This window comes from Elgaria multicarinata, chromosome 2 (assembly GCF_023053635.1).
Source record: "Elgaria multicarinata webbii isolate HBS135686 ecotype San Diego chromosome 2, rElgMul1.1.pri, whole genome shotgun sequence".
In the NCBI taxonomy this organism is placed as follows: Eukaryota; Metazoa; Chordata; class Lepidosauria; order Squamata; family Anguidae; genus Elgaria; species Elgaria multicarinata.
The window spans coordinates 54,335,090-54,353,557 of NC_086172.1; the positions used below are offsets into that span (position 1 = coordinate 54,335,090).

At 40.7% G+C, this 18,468-nt stretch overlaps 2 protein-coding genes across 3 annotated transcripts in view; both read right to left on the reverse strand.

Annotated features, from left to right (window-relative positions):
* The window catches only part of KIF5C (kinesin family member 5C), an 84,504-nt gene extending 74,812 nt beyond the window's left edge, over window positions 1-9,692 (reverse strand). For both annotated transcript variants that reach the window (XM_063116567.1, XM_063116568.1), the window contains exon 1: window positions 9,530-9,692. In XM_063116567.1, coding sequence (XP_062972637.1) covers window positions 9,530-9,655 — 126 coding nt within the window. In that variant the 5' untranslated portion in view covers window positions 9,656-9,692. The remainder of the gene's footprint in view (window positions 1-9,529) is intronic.
* Window positions 9,693-15,733: 6,041 nt separating this feature from the next.
* Window positions 15,734-18,468, reverse strand: part of EPC2 (enhancer of polycomb homolog 2) — a 54,051-nt gene continuing 51,316 nt past the window's right edge. The window contains exons 13-14 of the mRNA XM_063116569.1: window positions 17,663-17,996; window positions 15,734-16,996 (exon numbers count right to left, since the gene is read on the reverse strand). Of these exons, the coding sequence (XP_062972639.1) occupies window positions 16,924-16,996; window positions 17,663-17,996 (407 nt within the window). The 3' untranslated portion in view covers window positions 15,734-16,923. The remainder of the gene's footprint in view (window positions 16,997-17,662; window positions 17,997-18,468) is intronic.

Below are 18,468 nucleotides of genomic sequence, written 5' to 3' on the forward strand. Positions count from 1 at the left end.
TAAAAGGATCTTCCCCTAAAATGGTGCTGGTGTGGGAGATCCTAAAACTGGATCAAGCAAAGGAACATAGGAAGCTACCTTATACTGAGTCAGACAATGGAACCATGTAGTTCGAAACTGTCAACACTGACTGGCAGCAATGGGTCTCCAGGGTCTCAGGTAGGATTCTTTCCTCATCCTACCTGGAGAAGCCGGGGATCAAACCTGGGACTTTCTGAATGCAAAACATGCACACTATCACACTGAGCTTTGGCCTTTTTCCAATAAAAAAAAGAAGAACAGACTTGGTTAGGTACTGGGGCGGGAGGGTTAATTTGGTCCCAGCAGCAACATTTTGTATGAGTATTGGGCCCAGCCATGCAGGAACTACATCTACTCTATCAAAATTCATAAGATACTTAATAACAGCAGTTTATTGAATGACACTGAGTCAAGCAAAAAGACAGAGCCCTTTCAATGCACCATGAAGAGTGGTACTTAAACCCTAAGAAACAGTTGAAAAGGATGCTAGTGCTGCACATTTGAAGGCACCTTTCTGTGTTTTATTGAGAAGGGAATTCAATTGTACCCATTCAGAGTGAGCTACACCTGGTTTGATTCATTAAGCCACAATAGAAAAATGGTAGCAGCATAAAAATCAAGGCCACCGGCTTCCCCATAATTTTTGCAAAGTGCTTGCTGATGCTATTTACAAGGACCTGAAAACCTGACCACTATGTAGCACTTAATTCAAAGGAAGCAAAAAGAAACTATTCATGGTCATGCTCTTTGTCCCTAAAACTATGGAGTTTCCATTGCAAGATGGAAGATCCCCTAGCTGCCGTTATTTTAATTTCCTTTTTAATGTCTTGATATTTTTTTATATGTATCCAAACCTAGGGGCAAGGGATGTAGGATTCCTGAGGACTACATATCCTTTTTTAAAAAAAAATCCTAAAAGATATTTTGTAGACTTCAAATTGTGGAAATCGGGGCAATTCCAAGAGATCCACTACTGCCTATTTGCTCACTCAGCCAGTAAAAATTCCCAAGAAAGAAGCCGTATTTATTCCAACTGCCTGTTCTTCAACACAAACAATGCTGCTGGATAGCAGTTGCTTCATAATTGCCCAGATTTCTAAAAACACATTTCTCTAGCTATGTAGAAGCAGCACCAAGTCAAGCTACATTCACTACACTTTGCTCACACATATTATCTAAAAATGACTTTAAATTTTATTCCCCCTTTTAACATATTGCAAAGATCCTATTTTGGGCTTTGAGGATTCAAATTCAGATGTTGACTACAGTGTCTTGTACAACAAGTGATCTGTCTGCTTTTTAATCTTATGAACATTGTATCAGAGTGAGTTGAGAAAAAAAAATCTTGATGCAAAGCCAGTCTGATCTAGGGGTGACCCCTGGAGAGTCCAAATAGATACAACCAAGCTGCCCTGTTTGCTATGTTATCTTACCCTAGATTGTGACTTGACACAGTCACCACAAGGCTTTTATTACAGATTTTAATACCTGGGCAGGTTCATAATGAGACAGGTAGTCCTTAGATAGGCAAGTCCTAGGCTGTCAAGGGGTGAAGAAGACCACCCATTTGTGTTGAATTATAGGGGGAGGAGAGAAGGAAACCAACCATTCATCAATTTGTCATTGCTACTTCTGTCCCCATCTTTTAACACCACCATGTATAGTGGCAACAGAGTTAACAATACAGAACAGAGCTGGAGGACAAGTCCTACTCAAATCAGTTTGATTAATGGTATTGGGTTAAATGCATGTGTTTCACATTCATCAAGTTTATATCAGCGCAGCAGAGTGGATATGAAGTTCCCATTCTGTGTCTGGGGAGAGAGAGAAAAGGACAAGAAGAGAAGGAACACTCTCCTTCTAGCCATGGGCTTTAAGAGACTTTGCTCTACGAGGGGTGTATATTTCATTACGTATGCATCAGCTATGAGCACTTGTTAAAGAAGCCAAACAATGCAACAGGAGGTCAAAGTCTAATGATACATAACATAAAAAGCTAATAAGACATAACAACTATATTTTAAAGGTAAAATTAATGACAGAACGCCCAAAGAAACATGTTGCTCACTGTCCTTTAGTAGAATGAGCTCGCTAAGCATTCTAAAACACTGCAATTAAAACAAAAATCAGAGGCAGGCAACCCATAAAAACCAGCTGACATGTCTCTTGCCATTGAGACATTTTATATCTGGCACAAACACACACAGTGCTTGCACTACATGGATGAGCAGAAAGGGACCCAGACAAAGCCTTGTGCTCCCCCCTGCCTCTCTTCTTCTGTACAGCCAGGAAGAGAAATAAACCAGATTTCAGTTTCACTTTAGGTGGCTTGTTCTTACATGTAAACCAGGGGTCATAATTTAGAATAAACTCTAGTCGATTGCTAAACAAGCAAACAACAAGTGCAATGTAGTTTTGCTAGCTTGTTTAACAAACTAGAATGTATTTTAAATCACAATTGCTGGTTCACATATAACAACAAGCAAGGAATCTCATTAACATGACACTAAATTCTGGTTTATTCCTCCTCTCAGCCACATGGGAAGAAGAAAAAGCACACAAACCCAGAGCTTTATCCACGTTCCTCTCTGCTCATGTGAGCAAAAGTTAAATTATGTTTTAGCATCATCATACCATTCAAAACCTGCTCAAGATGTGTGGGGGGGGATTCAAGGTTTAGAATTTTCTTAAAACCTCAATTATATTATTTATTAATCTAAAATAGTTTAACATTAAATCAGGAAATCACATGTTAGGATATATCACGATCCCTTAAAACTAAGTAATGACCATCTACCAAAAATATTGAGTTAAATGCTTCTTTTTATGTAATGACTATTACTCATTTGGGCTTTCTACTAGACCCAGGCCATAGCTAGACGTAAGGTTTATCCCAGGATCATCCTGGGTTCATCCCTGCCTGAGCTCTGGATGCCCTGTGTGGCACTTAGATGAACAGGTTTGACCCCAGGACAATCCTGGGATAAACCTTAGGTCTAGCTACGGCCCCAGGGACTAGCAAGTTACCACAGTATCCAGGATTTCCCTACATACATTTATGAATGGTGGGGTTTGGTGGGAGAGGAAGGGGGAAGCAGAGCATGTGTAGATTTCTCAGCTTCACTTGCAATGAACAAGCACTTGATTATAGCTTTTGCTGCGCAAGCAATGGCAAGTGCCTAAATTCATACTACCAAAAGCTAGAGCTTAAGTCCAACTCACAAATTCTGCCCAATTAATTTTGGAAAAGATAGTGATTAATTTGCCAGGTAACAGTAAAATGCCAAAGACAGCAGAAAAAAAATGTAGCATTGCAATATAGTATTCATAGAGATACTGTCCACAGATAATAGAATATGTTAAAAGTGGTTGCATTCACTATTCTGAGGGCCTTGTTTGTTTGTTTTTTAAAGACAGTAAATTGGTAAAGTGGTGAACATTTTCCTAGCCATAAAATGAAGCAGCTACGGACTAGCTGACTAGAGATAGGCAGAGATGTCCTCCAGTGACACAAGAATATTCCACAAGCTCCTGTTAAATTTTGAGAATCCTACACAAACTCCAAAACAATTCCAGCCTTCTTTATTTTGAGCATGAAAATGTGAAAAGGCTTTCGTTAGACCATCATGCCAACCTGTGTAATTCAGAGGCAGCCTGTTATCTAAAAACAAAGATGACGGGTTCATGGATTATTCATGTAACAAATATAGTTGTAATCCAAAAGTGTAGAACTGCTATAATTTGCCTTCACTTGCTGAATCATTACAGATCATTGCCTCTTATCAAGTAAGCCAATTACACATCCAAAAAGAGTCTGGAAGTAGGCAAGGTAAACTAATGCCAAATCAACTTTCTTGGTGCTAGTGCAAATATCAGGTCAGCTTGAGGTGCCGATCAGAACAGAAAATATATCACTTATATAGTATGGAGACCCAATTACTCTGCTGGTATTCCTCCATGTGCCATAGGTATTTAGTAACATTCAAAGCAAACAGGCAACATATATAATCATCTGTGCAGGCCAGTACTATGCAGGTTTACTTGAATGATCATAGGATTACAACAGTACAATCCTAAACATGTATACTCAGAAATAAGTCCCCAATGAATACACTGCGCTTTACTCTTGAGTCAGTGTGGTTATGACTGCAGCATTAGATGTACCAAGGAACTTATCATAGGGAATTCATTCCTCCTCTGCAAGCCCCATTGAAACAAATGGAAGTTGCACAATGCTAAAAGGATGTGGAGAGTACAGCTTTCCAGCAGATTGCACCCAGAGTATTTGCATATAATTAGGCAACAACAGCTAGCTTTAAAATAGATGTCTTCATATCATGTATTTCAATGTATTAAGTTTAAGGAAAGTGTTAGCATGCCATATGATCTCAAACAAAGATTCGTTGGTGCTCCAATAGATGTTTAAAATCAAAGCAAAACTGTTCCAAAGAACTCCACAAGCAGTTACAAGGCAAGGAGTATTAAAAACAAGCTAGTTAGATTATTATTATTATTATTATTATTATTATTATTATTATTTATATAGCACCATCAATGTACAAGAGGATGTGTTTTGTTTTTTTAAAAAATGCAATTAGTAATTCTGCTTAGAGTTAGTTTCTTAAATAACCAAATGCAATTAGTATTATAGGCATGGCAAACAAAATGATACCTCCCAGCACAACAATTAACCAAACAATAATTTCTCACAAGTCTAAACTTTGTTTTTAACTATCTAGCAGGCTACTGAAATAAGCCTATTTTCATTTGAATCACTACGTATTCACACATAGCCAGTAGCTACTGTATTGCCCTGAAAATAGAAAAGTTATCACACCCAAATTTAAACATATATATTATCATTTTGATGCTGTTGATGGTGCAGAAGTGAGAATAAGTGAATGAGCCAGTATTTAGGTCAGTGCTGAATCCTCCTAGGTCTAGCTCTGGTTTAGCCCTGTAAATTGGACATGACAGTACTGTCAAGTTAAAGCTTCCATTTCAAGGTTGGCTAGAAGAGAACTCCAGGAAGTTTCATTACAGAAGATAAGAGAGAAATGGAGTCTCAACCCAACAGGAATCAAATAACCATATAGATTTCCTTTTGCTTTAATGATGATTAGGGTGTTTTTTAAAAAGAAGGAGGAGAAGATTATTCACTCTCCTTCAAAGTACATAAACTCTGGGTCATTTTCTGGAACTGATAGGAAGGCATTTTTAAGTCAAGCAAAACAAAAGTACTTCTCAGACAGCGCATAATTAATCCATGACACCAAAGGCTACAAAACGACAGAACTGAGTTATAGCTAAATGCTCACTTGCTTCTGAGTAAGTCATACTGAAGTATGAGACTTACTTCCTAGAAAAAAATGTATAGAAAGCTGGGCTCTGAAATCTGAAGGTCTGACTAAGGATTACACGGCTACCTCCAAATCTTTTTCTTTATACACTAATTACTCTGAGGGCATGAGAAGCGTGCAATGTAAGCTTACCTAAGCCAATGGATAATACCTCCGATGCCACATCCTATGCTTGTTTAAACAGAAAAAAGTCCTGCAACTACCAGCATTCCCCAGACAGCCATAATGGTGGGGAATGTAGAACTTTTTTTCTGTCTAAACATGCATAGGATTATGACCTAAATGGCTGACCTTGAGATGCTTATGTGCAGTTTTTTGTGAGCAACCTACTTCCAAACACATGTATAGATTATAGTTGCATGTTACCACATAGGAACACAGTGGCCCCGTTCAGACAACACCATTAACCATGCTGGTTAAGGGTTTTTGACATGCGTTTTCATTAACCAGGTGCCTCCGCTAACCACATTGTGGTCGGCTTCACTAGCCCTGTTCTGCAGCAGGGTTAGTGGCACTAACTTTGGCTTAAGGTGTCATCTGACATGCACCTGTGGTTAAGGAGCTGAAATCATAGAGCTAGCTGTATAGAGTGCCCTTAATAGCTTAAATCATGCAACTGCAGACTGTCTTAGCACAAGAGCTGATGGGATACGGGGCGGAGAATTCAGGCGCTCATCTAACTGCTTTGTGGTTAGTGTGTGGTTAAGGAAACCGGGACCAGACAGGGTTAACAGGGTTATGTGCGAGTGTACGGTTTGTGGTTAGCACTAATCACAGAGAAGCATGGTTAAGCTAATCAAAGAGCCCTCAGTGTCATCTGAACGGGCCCTATGTGTCCTCATCTACACATGCCTAGCCATGCACATGTCTAACTATGCATATATCCAAGCAATACACATCAAGGATCTTTAGCCAAAAGCCATATTTCACTTTGGTAGTAATTTGGAAACCCAAGAAGGCAAAAAGCAATAGATGATAAAGCCAGAATGTTGAGTAACAACAATTTATTACAATAATAAAAGATGTGGTTAAATCTAAGGAATGGTAGATGTGGAAGGAATCTAATGCCAAATAAGGAGAGGGGATGGAAATAAACACTAGACAGAAGTGCAAAGATTCTAATTGGATCAGAAAGATGAATCAGACTAGAAACAATGCTTTGCTTGAGGCAGTGCTGTTTACCTGCTTGGAAAGTGAAGGAGAGGAAGGGAAATGAAGGAGGTTGAAGCAAGAGATTGGGGAAGTCAGAGGGCAGACACTACCTGCTCAAAAAAAAAAAAACCCTAAAAGTTTTGTGGCACCTTAATTTATTTATTCTGACATGAGCTTTCATGGATTATGGATCCAATTCATCAGATACATCTAAAATTATGGAGAATGACAGGGTATTATACATCTGAAAAAGTGGATTATAGTCTACAAAACCTTATGCCAGAATAGTCTTTAAGGTTCCACAAAACGCTTTGCTGTTTTTGCTGCAATAGACTAACATGGCTACCATCTGGGAATTTTACAATGGAAGGTACCTATTCCACATGTAGTGGGGGAAAGAGCTGTTTCTTCTGGCAGATGCAGTAGCTCAGGAGGTTGTCCTGGGGCTATGCCACCAAAGTTGTTGCGGTTGACAAACACTGCAAGTTGAGCCCTTTCAGGTCCTTAAACTTCATATTGTATAGGGCTTCTTTGAACTAAGCCTTGGAGAAGGGCTCAGGAGGCTATGGATCCTTGACTGGACCAAGCAGGAGGGAAGGAACACCAAGTTAGGAAGGAAAAACATGAACCACCAAACCTAAACAAACTGAGCAGACTTTTTGCAAGCTGTTTTAAAAGAACTTGGTTTTGGCGAGAGGATTTTCCTTCAGAGAAGCAGAGGGATGTAGGCAGGAGTTGGGTTTTTCCGCTATACATGTTTTGTGCACAAGGAGCATATTTTGGATGTAGGTTGCTAACCTTAATGGATGCTAAAGAGAGTTAACATGTTTCTCGTAGTAGCAGTGATTTAGGCATGGAATATTCCTTCACCAGGGCTCTAGGATTGCCAGATCAAATGGACATGTCTTGGATAGCTTGCTTATGTAGGTGCTAGGTAGGATGGAAGCAGTGCACGGCTACTAAAGAGAGAAGGTCCACAAACCTGGAAGCAGCATCCATCACTTTTAACAGTACCTGAGCACAAGTATTTTTATGCCTTTGAAAACTCAATTTAAGGCTTTGAGAGACAGGGAATAACTTGTCCATTGAAGAGTCCATGTGTCTGTTGCGGATTCTCTGGCATGTTCAATTCACTGGGGGGCTGTCAACCCACATTAATAGAGCATGCCACATATACACACCTACAGCTCTACATTACCAGGAACATCAGTACTGGGTAGACAAGCTATCTTCCTGAAAAGCTGATATACTATTACTAATTTTCTCATTAAGACCGTAGTTTGAAAACATACAGGGGAGAGGTGGATTCCCATTTATTAATAACAACCCAATATTAGGTCGTTCATAGGGCAGAAGAATGTTGCCAGAAATTTTCCTACAAACTCTGAAGTTGAGACGATAAAAAGTTAGAATTCATCAAACCACAGCACATCTTAAGACAAAAGAAGAACGATCTTATCAGCCAAAGCTAATATTGGTAATGATCCTGTGAACTGATAAGGCCAGGAATGCTTCTCAGTCCATACTGCAGCAAGAAAAGGAAATTAACACAGCAGACAACTTAAGAGCATCTCTGGGCAGAATACATAAATTCTGCTCTCATCTGCAGAGACTGCAGCTTGGCAAGCTTTTAACTCTGTCAGTGCTGCTAAAATGCACAAACTGCAAAGCCATGCGGGGTTGGTTTGGAGGAGAGGGGGAGGTGAAATGAGAGTGAGCATTCCTGCACCTCTGCCACTCTCGCGGCAGTTTCTTGCCACCTGTCAATCAATCAAACGCATCAGGGAGTGAGCAAGTGAGCATGCCCAGTGATCCAGATGACATCAGCTTGATCAATGCTGAGAATTGGAAGGCTGCAGTAGCAAGGAGGAGAGGCAGCTGGAAGAGTCAATTGGGGTTGACTCCATTCAGTTCCCCACCATTGCTCTCTGCTGCAGCTACAAAAACAGGGAATTCATCCAACTGGGACCTTATACCGCAGGTTTCTCCCTGCCAATGGCATCCAAAGGGGATAGTGATTAACATTTTGTTGCATGGCACCAACATTTTACAAATGTAGGGATTTGCCTGGATCCCTAGCAGCACAATCCTGTGCATTTCTACTCAGAAGTAAATCCCATTGAATTCATTGGCATTTACTCCCAGGTAAGTGTATACAAGATTGCAGCCCAACAGTAGCATTTGGCAGATGGGATGAAGAATGATATAATAAGAAATATAAGAAACTTGCATTTCATGGGGTTTTGGCCCCATTGTTTATATTACACACACCCTTTCCATATAGCCCCTTTATAATTTATCTGCCAGCTAAGGATAACGCTTAACATACAGTAAATCCCAGTGTGTACTCTTGTTTATACATACTTATGCCACAATAAACGTTAGTCTGTCAAAGGTGCCACATGACTCTTTGTTGTGTCTTCTTACCTATGCTCACACCAGTGCAATGAAACTTCTCCGACATCCACATGCCAAGCCCTTTCATTATTTATCTGCATGCCCTTACTCATCCTCAGATCCACAAACCCTCTTTCTATCACAGCTTGTCCATTCCGACTAAGGAGAAAGGGAAGAGCTATTCCCCTTTGGGACGACACACACACCCGCAACCCAATCTCCAAGTTTTCGTACTAACCGAGGGGAGACGCTCCCTCGTCCTCCCATGCAGTGGAAGGAGTCCCCCCCCCTCTCTCCCTCCCCGCCCCCGCAGCCGTGCCTTGGCCAAGGTTTGGAGCTCAAGGTGAAAGGAGTCTCCAAAAGGGAGCAGCAGACAACGCCGGGAACAATGGGAAGAGGAAGGAGCACAATGTAGTGCAATGGCACGCCACGCCACGCAGGGGGCCCACAGCAATGTTGCCGGGGGGTGGGCGGATTTCTCAATATTACTGCAGGGGACGGGGGTGGAAGGTTCCGGGGCGAAAAGAAAAAGGAGAGGACTAACCCCCCCCAGACACACACAATTAAAACCCCAAAGAGAAGCGAGGGAGGAAGCTTACCCCAATGACGACCGTGTCCTCGCCTTTGAATTTGGGGATAAATTTGTCCCCGCGGAGAATCTCCGCATCGTTGAGGGGCCGGAACCGGCACATCACTTTGATGCTGCATTCGGCTGGGTCCGCCATCTCGGTGCGGCTGGGGAGGCGAAGGAGCGGAGCTGCCGGCGCGTGGCGGGGAGAGGCGCGCAAACCCTGCCCACCTTTTGAGGTTGGGGCTGGGGATGTTCCTGCTGCTGCTGCTGCTGCTGCGGCACTAGTGGTGGTTTCAGCGGGCCACAGAGGGAGCCGAGCCCAGTCAGAGGACAAGGCGGCGGCGAGGCATCGCCGGCTGCCCCGCGACCACCAGCTTGGCCGCGAGCCTGCCTGGACGAGGCCGGGTGCTTATGCAAAGGAGGGATGGGCTGAGGTAGGAGAACCCGGGTCCCGGTGCCTCAGGGGTTGCAGCTGGATTTCTTCAGAGAATAGGGGCGGCTGCTACCCAATAGGTGCAGAAGTCGATATGCATGCATGCGGCTATTCGAAGTCTTGGAAATTGCAAAATTAAGTCAGGCGGTTTGCTTTTTATTCGACCCCCCCTCAGCCCCTGGAGCCTCTTGCTAGCGGTGCGAGCTCTTCTGCTGCTGCTGCTGCTGCTGCTGCTGCTGCCGCCACCATCCCGCATCCCCGCCGGCGAACCACCTTCTCCCTCCCTCTTTCCCACTCCCGCCCCCCGGGCTTTGTGACTTCACTGCATTACATCAACTCTCACAGGCTTGAGGGGGAGATGTTACCGGCGCATCCTGGGAGTTGTAGTTCTTAAAACCACAGGTGGGAAGCTGGGGGAAAGAGGCAGGTGGGGGACCAAGAGCAAGCTTTCTGTTTGCTAAGTCCGAAAAACGTTTGGTGCAGGAAAAATGCTTGGTTTTTTCTCCATCATTGGCCTGGTTCAGACAACATGCTAAACCATGCTGCTTCCTTTAACCATTTTGTGGTTAAGCAGAATGGTTTAGCGTGTTGTCTGAACCAGGTCATTCCCTATTAAAGAGTAACAACACTATTCCATTTTCGTGAGTAAGCTGCCTGTAGGTTAAAAGGGTCTGCCTGATGTCTAAACGAGGTTAACAGTTTTACGCTCAACATCTTGTACAATGATAGGACACTAGTTATAGTGAGGCAGACCTTTGGTCCATCTAGGCCAGTATTGTCAACACTGACTGGCAGCAATGGCATTCCAGAATTGCAGGCACGATTCTTACCTGGAGATGCCAGGGATTGAACCTGGAACCTTTGTATGCAAAGCAGGTGCTCCACTACTAAAGTTATGGTCCTTCCTCTATGGTCCTGGGAGCAGTCACCAAAAAGGCTCTCTCTTAGGTCACCACCAAACACGCCTCTGAGTATGGCAGTCTAAAAGGAAGGGCATATTTAAATTCATACACTGTGCTTCAGGGAGAGCTCCAGCAATTGAAAATAAGCCCTAAGGCTCAGTTTAGGCTCAAAGTAAGAATCTCTTTCCCAACTGTTGAGCAACTCTGTTGACATCCTTCACATATTGCATTCCTGTATGTAGGTACTTTCTGCATCAAATGATATGTAACCTATGTACACAGATGATCATGAAACAATTACATTTAAAATAATAATGATAATAATAATAATAATAATAATAATAATAATAATAATAATAATTTATTTCTAACCCGCCTCTCCATTCTGATCGAGGTGGGGAACAACAGCAAGTATAAAATACAAAAAAAATTATATCCAAGCACTGGGGACCAATGTGCTGAAGTACTATGTAGCAGAATCACCACTGGGGATTGTTTCATGCAACTGTCTAAACATGAAACTCACTTTTCTTACATAAAATACTTTCTATGTAGACATTTTGTTACATGTCAAGGGGCTCTTACTTCACAGATCATAGTGCTGTTTGAGCAAAATGTGTTCTTTCTTCAACTTTATATTACGGAACGTAATTACCATTAGAGTCTAGCTGTCAGTTTGAAAAGTAAGCTGTAGATCATACTTATTATATTAATCAAATGCATTTAGGCTGGCAAGTCAACACAGCACACAGCATATAGGAATGTTTTGTTTTTTCTCAAATCCAAAGGCAAATAGCCAAGCCATTACATTTTCAGCACATTTCCCTTAATAATGTATAACCATTAAAAAACAAATCATTATGTGCTGATAGCACTAGAGGGATTTAAATTTAAATTAATAGGTTGATGGAATATTGGAACTGGGTTCTATAGAGTTTCTGACACATTGGATAATTAATCCCCAGAATATTTCATTTTGATCTTGATTGGCTATGGCCCCTTCAGTCCCCAATAGCTTCTTTTCTCTCTAAGGTAAGACCTTATTGGACTCAATTGCAGGATAAAATATCAGAGGAAATAAATAATGTAGTAGTTCCTACTCAGAGACTCCCTAGGTATTGTAAATTTTGTGAACCGCCCAGAGAGCTTCGGCTGTTGGGCGGTATAGAAATGCAATAAATAAATTAAAAGAAAAATACTTTTTAAAAAAAGAAAATAAAAATAAAACATAACAGTTCTATGAACTTACAGGCTGCATAGAATGTTAAGACGTAAGAGAATACAAGTGTAACTCTCATTGTCTGAAAAGGAAACTTCCAGGTTCATACTGAATGCCAATGAAAGGAATTACTGTCCTTGCCGCTATATCAAGTTTGCAGAGGGGGACACTGCTGTCTAATCACAGCTATGCGAAAATCCTGGATTCTATCATAGTTTATGTGCAGGGTGGGTAGGTGGGGGGAGGGTCTAGAGTAGCCTTCGCCAACCTGGTACCCTCCAGATGTGTTGGTACTACAGCTGGTTGAGAATTATGTGAGTTGCCGTCTGACTATATCTGGAGGATACCAGCTTTGGGAAGGCAGGTCTAAAGGAACCAGATGTCAGGAAGACATTAGTTCTGTACCGTCTGTCAGCTTGCTCACATGAGGGCTATAAGTGGGGGAGGGAGGTGGGTGTATACACAAGCTCCACTGTAGTCCCTGCCTTTCCCATGTTCAAAAAAAGGTCTCAAGGGAGCTTCTATGTGTGCTTGCTTAAACGTGACGAGAAGCTCCTGGGTGACTGAGAATCCTGCATTATCAGGGTTCCTGATTGCACTGCTTCTACTGACAGTCAAACCAACCTGAATAGAACCTCTCCCCACTTCAGACTTCCCAGATCATCACAGGAAGGTCAAGATCTGAGGGGGGCAGGGCTTGCATGCTTTTTAGCTTTCGTGTGAGCAGGTGAAGGACTTGCCTGCATAGAATTTGCATGAATCTAGGCATTACATCTATGACTGAGTGCTGTTCAGCCATGCAATTTTGAAGTTGTCAGTTTGGGGGTACAGAAACAAAGAGGCAATTGGCATGCTTTGGTCATTATGGCATATAGTATTCTGGAGATGAGTATTATGCTTTGGAGGATGAATACTCCATTTGGTTAAAAAGGAGGGTCAGAGCCTCTTTTGCCCGTGCAAAATTCCAGCTCCACTCCTCACCTTTTACTGCTATATAGCATTGCACTGAAATTGTCTACAGTAGCTCCCCAGGGTTTCAGACAGGAGATTTTTCCCAGCTCTGGCTGGAGATACCAGGGATTGAACTGGGTACCTTTTGAACACAAAACATGTGTGCTATGAGCTACAGCTCTTCCCCAATCTGTTCGTGGCTAATATATGTTTCAAAAATGATGCCAACCCTGTTACCAATTTGCATGTTTACAAGAAAATGGCACTTTCAAGCTAGACTCAAGTGCGACCCATCCAGGAACCCAAATTAGGTGAACAGTAACAAAAATGTTACACATATTTTAATTAGTGATGTCCTGTCTTCAGCAGTGATTCTCTAAAAAGGCTGATAAAGTGAAGGAAAAGAAGCCCTTGGGATACCAACTTTCCATGGCTGAACTACTTCTAGATATTCAGTTTTGGGAACAGTTTTATTTGGGAAGGGTATAAATGACCCTTGTATAATACAGACATTTTAAATTATTGACACTCACATTCTCCTTTATACAACAAAGTAGAATATTTTCCAACACCTAGAGCAACTGCAATTTACTATAGTAATAATATAGGTGGGGGGAGGTCTTACATTCACCTGGCCAAGGATTGCCATTCTGTGAAGCAAGTACACACATTCTTTCCCACTGCACATGTGAGTGTGCATAACCTCCCCCCGCACCACTTTGAGAGGAAAAATCATGTGGATCCTATACGTGCATCACACAAAGCCACATGCTTGGTAGAAAAAACAGGAGTAACTGCTTCTTCCAGTACAGAATGACAGATGGGTGCCCTAAAGTAGAACAACGGGTTTGCTAGTCTCTTTCATTCTTTGGCTTCCCAGTACAAGTTGGTACAAGCCACAACAAAGTCACTTCTTCAGGCTTTTCACTACATCTTCTGCATATTTTACAAACAAGTCTCTTACTGTATGTGAGGACTAGGCAACCTGGTACCTTCCAGATGTTTTGGACTACAAGTCCCATGAGTTTCTAGCCACCATGCCCAATGGTCAAGGATAAAGTCCAAGTAATCTGGAGGGGAGGGGATTGCTCACCCTGTCTTATGCAAATTCCTGAAATTAGATGTACTACGAAGGGCTACTGGCTACAAGGTATGCTATGGCTCGACTTGTAGTATAGGTGTCTATGTCACATGTAGCTCAGGGATGGGCAAATTGTGGCCCTCCAAATGTTGGACAACTGTTCCTATCATCCTTCACCATTGGTTATGCTAAGGCTAGGAGTGCATTTCAAGATCTGGAGAGCCACAAGTTGCCCAACCCTGTACTAACTCCTATTTTTTTACATCCATGTCCTCACAAATCATGAGGAAGGGTAATATATGTGCTGAAAATGCTCCTGAGAGAAACTGATTCTAATCCTTTCCTTCTCTGCAACCTTTTAAAACCCTATCTCTTTCCTACGTATGAATTTTTTTGAAAATTCTGATAGTCGAGAAGCAAAGAAACTGAATGCTTTTTTACTTCAACTCTTCTGAAGATACTTTATATGACTGATAGAAATATATGGTATAGTCAGTGTATGTGATGCCTGTATACTGTACACATATGTTTGAAAAAGAAGTACGACATAAAAATCTGTAATGAAATAAAATTAAACCTAAAGAAACTAAATCCAGATGTCACTTGTTACTTTATGTTCAGACATCAGAAAATAAATTCAGAAAATTGTTAAGATTAAAATCAGTGAAGCATAATTTTGTAGATTCCTTTGCCATTTACATAATCAAATGATTTCCACTCAAATGATTCTGCAAAAGCAGGTACAGCGCACCTTATAGCTTACAGGTAGATTAAATGTACATGCACTATTGTACATAAACTAAAATAGAAAGAAAACCTGCCCAACGTTTGGATTGGAGCTTGACATTGTTTTAAGTTTCAAGTCCCAATCCAGACTCTTTGACATATGTAAGTGTACTGCCCACAAAGTTCTACACATGCCCATTGTTCAACATAGTCTGGGCCTACAGAAACTTTATGTATTCAATATTCTTGAAAGATAGTGATGCAAATATATATGCTGTACAGCTGGTACCACAATTTGATTACCTAGGTTACTAACTGGAACTGACTGATATGATCGTGTTACAGTGCTTCATCAGCTGCTCTCGCTTCCATTCCATTTCCGAACCCAATCCAAAGGTGTTACTTGAAGGCACTAAACAGTTTGGTACCAGAGAATCTAATGGAACAATTTCTCTCATTTGTACCTGCTCAGACTCTTATGTCATCTTTGGAGGCCCTACTGAAGAAAGCTGGGTGGGTGGCTACAAGAGAGACGGCCTTCGCAGTTGTGACAACCCGCTTTTGGAATACCCTCCCTAAAATGGGTTTGCCTGGCACCTACATTGTAATCATTTCAGTGTTAAGCAAAGACGTTTCTTTTCTTCCAGGCATTTTAGAGATCTAGTTCTACATTTTTATGGCTGTTTTATTGATTCCTGTGCTGTTTGTTTTGTATTGTTTTAGTCCTGTAAATATTTGTATTGTATTTCAACCATCTATCTGTATGGCATTTTAGTCTTTTAGCTGATTGTAAGCTTCCCAGAGACTGTTGGTTATTGGGTAGATTAAAAATGTAATAGATATATACATACTAGCTTTTTAAAAAAAAATCACAGTGCAAAATGCTCTCCACATTGCAAAATAAACACATATGCAAGGTGTCCATGTTTTGATATGTATTTTTATTTCCCTGCAGTTTTCACTTATCAAGAACAAGTAACAGGGAAAGTTGTCTGAACTAGTGCATAAACAAACATTCTGAAACACCACTACACGTATCTAATTTACAAGAACCGTATAAAAAAAGTCACTAAAACACTACACTACGAAGGTGTCCAACGCTTACAGTCAGACTTTTTCCAACCCGTTACTTGCCTTGTAGCCACAGGAAAACTCTCCAAAATTGAAAGACAATCTGCCACAACCCTCCCCCCTCCCCCATCACCTGGGATGGCTCGATATCTAGACATCCAATAATTATTGCAATGATATATAATGCAATACATACCTGGTAAAATATCATTTATGTGGTGTGTTACAGTTAAAAGCCGGTTAAATTATGCAGACTTCAGATAAAATATAATCAGTTGAAAATTTTCTTCATATCTGCACAGTTTAATATGTGCTAGATGCATAATTTTTACTAGTCAGGTTTTCTGTGTAATTATTTTTTTTTATAAACTGGTATTATAAATAGAAATATACATTCAAAATATATGGAAAAGTGGGTTACTACATTAAATTTGCATGTATCGATCCATCCCTTTCCCCTGCACAGTAATAGAAAATACTATTTTGCCTTGAACTTCATATTTGACAGTGAAATGCCACTAAAGTATTTACCAAAAAAGTCCATCTAAAATTGTGAAACAAAATGAACCAAGTGAAAACTTTACATTTCCTTTAGAAAAAAATTACAAGAATTTTTCCTAGCTATGAATCTTTTAACTTTTTTTTAGACACAAAGTTGGATTTATTTTTACAAGATACAAAATGTAAACATGGCAAAATAAATAGTTAAAACAAGTGATGCAGGATCCCATTTCATGCTCATGATCCCATTAAAGAATTATTTTTAAATCCATTCAGTTGCAAATTCAAGTGCAAAAGCATGATGATGAATATCTACTATTCAAGTAACAGAAATAATATTGATGATACAAATAAACTATTTTACAAGGTAGTGATTTTCCCAATTTTACAAAATGTACATTATATATCGACTTAATATACGATATGATAGTCCATTTAGGTCCATTTTAATTCCCTGTGATCCACAGAGTGTTGTTTTGCATTCAGCTGGAATATAAATGACTACACCATCAGCACAGGTTGAGCCCCTGCTTTTAGGTTATGTCACCTCCATTGCTACTGTCGTCTCTGCTATTCCATTCAAACCCAATCTTTCTGGTTCATGGTTCTCTCTGAAAAAAAGAAATAAAAATAGTTGATTACAAGTAGGAAAAAAGTACTTCTGTTTAGAATTCCCCAATATCTGGCATTATGTTATCTCAAAGTTTCTCTTGTTTATAATTCAGATAAAAATCTGCTATACTTGTGGCACAACCTATTCCTAATAAATTTTTTTTAAAGGGGTCTTAAATACTGACTGTTATTTCAGTGTTATTCAATAAGTTCTATATGAATCCACCATATGAAAACTTGATCATGATGTACCCTCCCAAATTTCTTCCCAGATAATATTTTGAAAAGCTTTCTCTTTTACGCAACTATTTTAAACTTAAAATCAGGTTTATGGATTATTTAAAAATGTGAGGGATTTCAGTTTTTTCCTGAAATTTCAGAAGTCAAAGCAGTGGATGAAGAAGGCTTCCAGTCCCTGAGAGCAGAGCTTTAGCGCCTTCCTAGTTCCTTGCAACTCCCTATGATTCGCAAAACCGGAATAAATCATACACAGCAGTTTTAAAAATCAGAATGACATACGCAAATAGTGTTTATACCATTACAGAATTCAGCCTTTCTCAGTATACAACTGGAATGTGTGAGCACAATCTGATTTTAATTTTTTTTAAAAAGACAAGCACAAGAGGACACATTAAAATTCCATGCCATTTTCAGTATATACACACCTTGCTATGCTGCTGATGGCGCTACTGGGAGTCACCTTTGGCACTCTGTCCATACTGGCAGCAACTGTGGCAAGTTTTAAGGCGGTTGGCGATGGTGCTGAAGTCCTTGTATTGATATGTACATTGACTGGAGAAACAACACTGACATTGTTGAGGTGCACTGCGTTGGTGAGACAAGAATTGTTCATGGGAAGCGTTTGAGGGCTGTTTGTGCACAATGCTGGGATTAAGTGGTTTGTGGGGGTGTGGCCAACTGTCCTTACAAGTTGTACAGTTGAGATCCCTGGGCTGGATGACAGAGCCATATTGGTGGAGTACAGAGTTTTTGATGTCGCTGTTCAAAACAAATGAACAAACAGAGTAAGATTCCAGATAGAAAATAATACATTCAGTACAACTAAGCAAGCCTTTCCCAAGCTGATGCCCTCTGGATATGTTGGACTTCATGGTGGCTGGGAATGATGGGAGTTGTAGTCTAACACATCTGGAAGGCACCATTTTAGGAAGGCTGACCAAAGCTATTGTGAAAATGATCAAGAACTAAACATAGAATCTATTTTAGGTGTTTGAAAGGGCTTGCAGATACCTAGCAGGGATTTGGAGTTGTAGATAATAAAAAGGATCAAAGCACTTCTCTGGATTGTGGCTCAAACAAAACACCCAGCAAGAGTATGAGCTTGTTTGTCGCATTTACTCTTAGCTGAACATAGCCTCATTTCCCCCCCACCCACCCACCAGTTTTGTTCCCTATCATGCATTTCTCCATGTTGATTTCACGAAGAATTGAGCATTAGTGTTTGTTATGA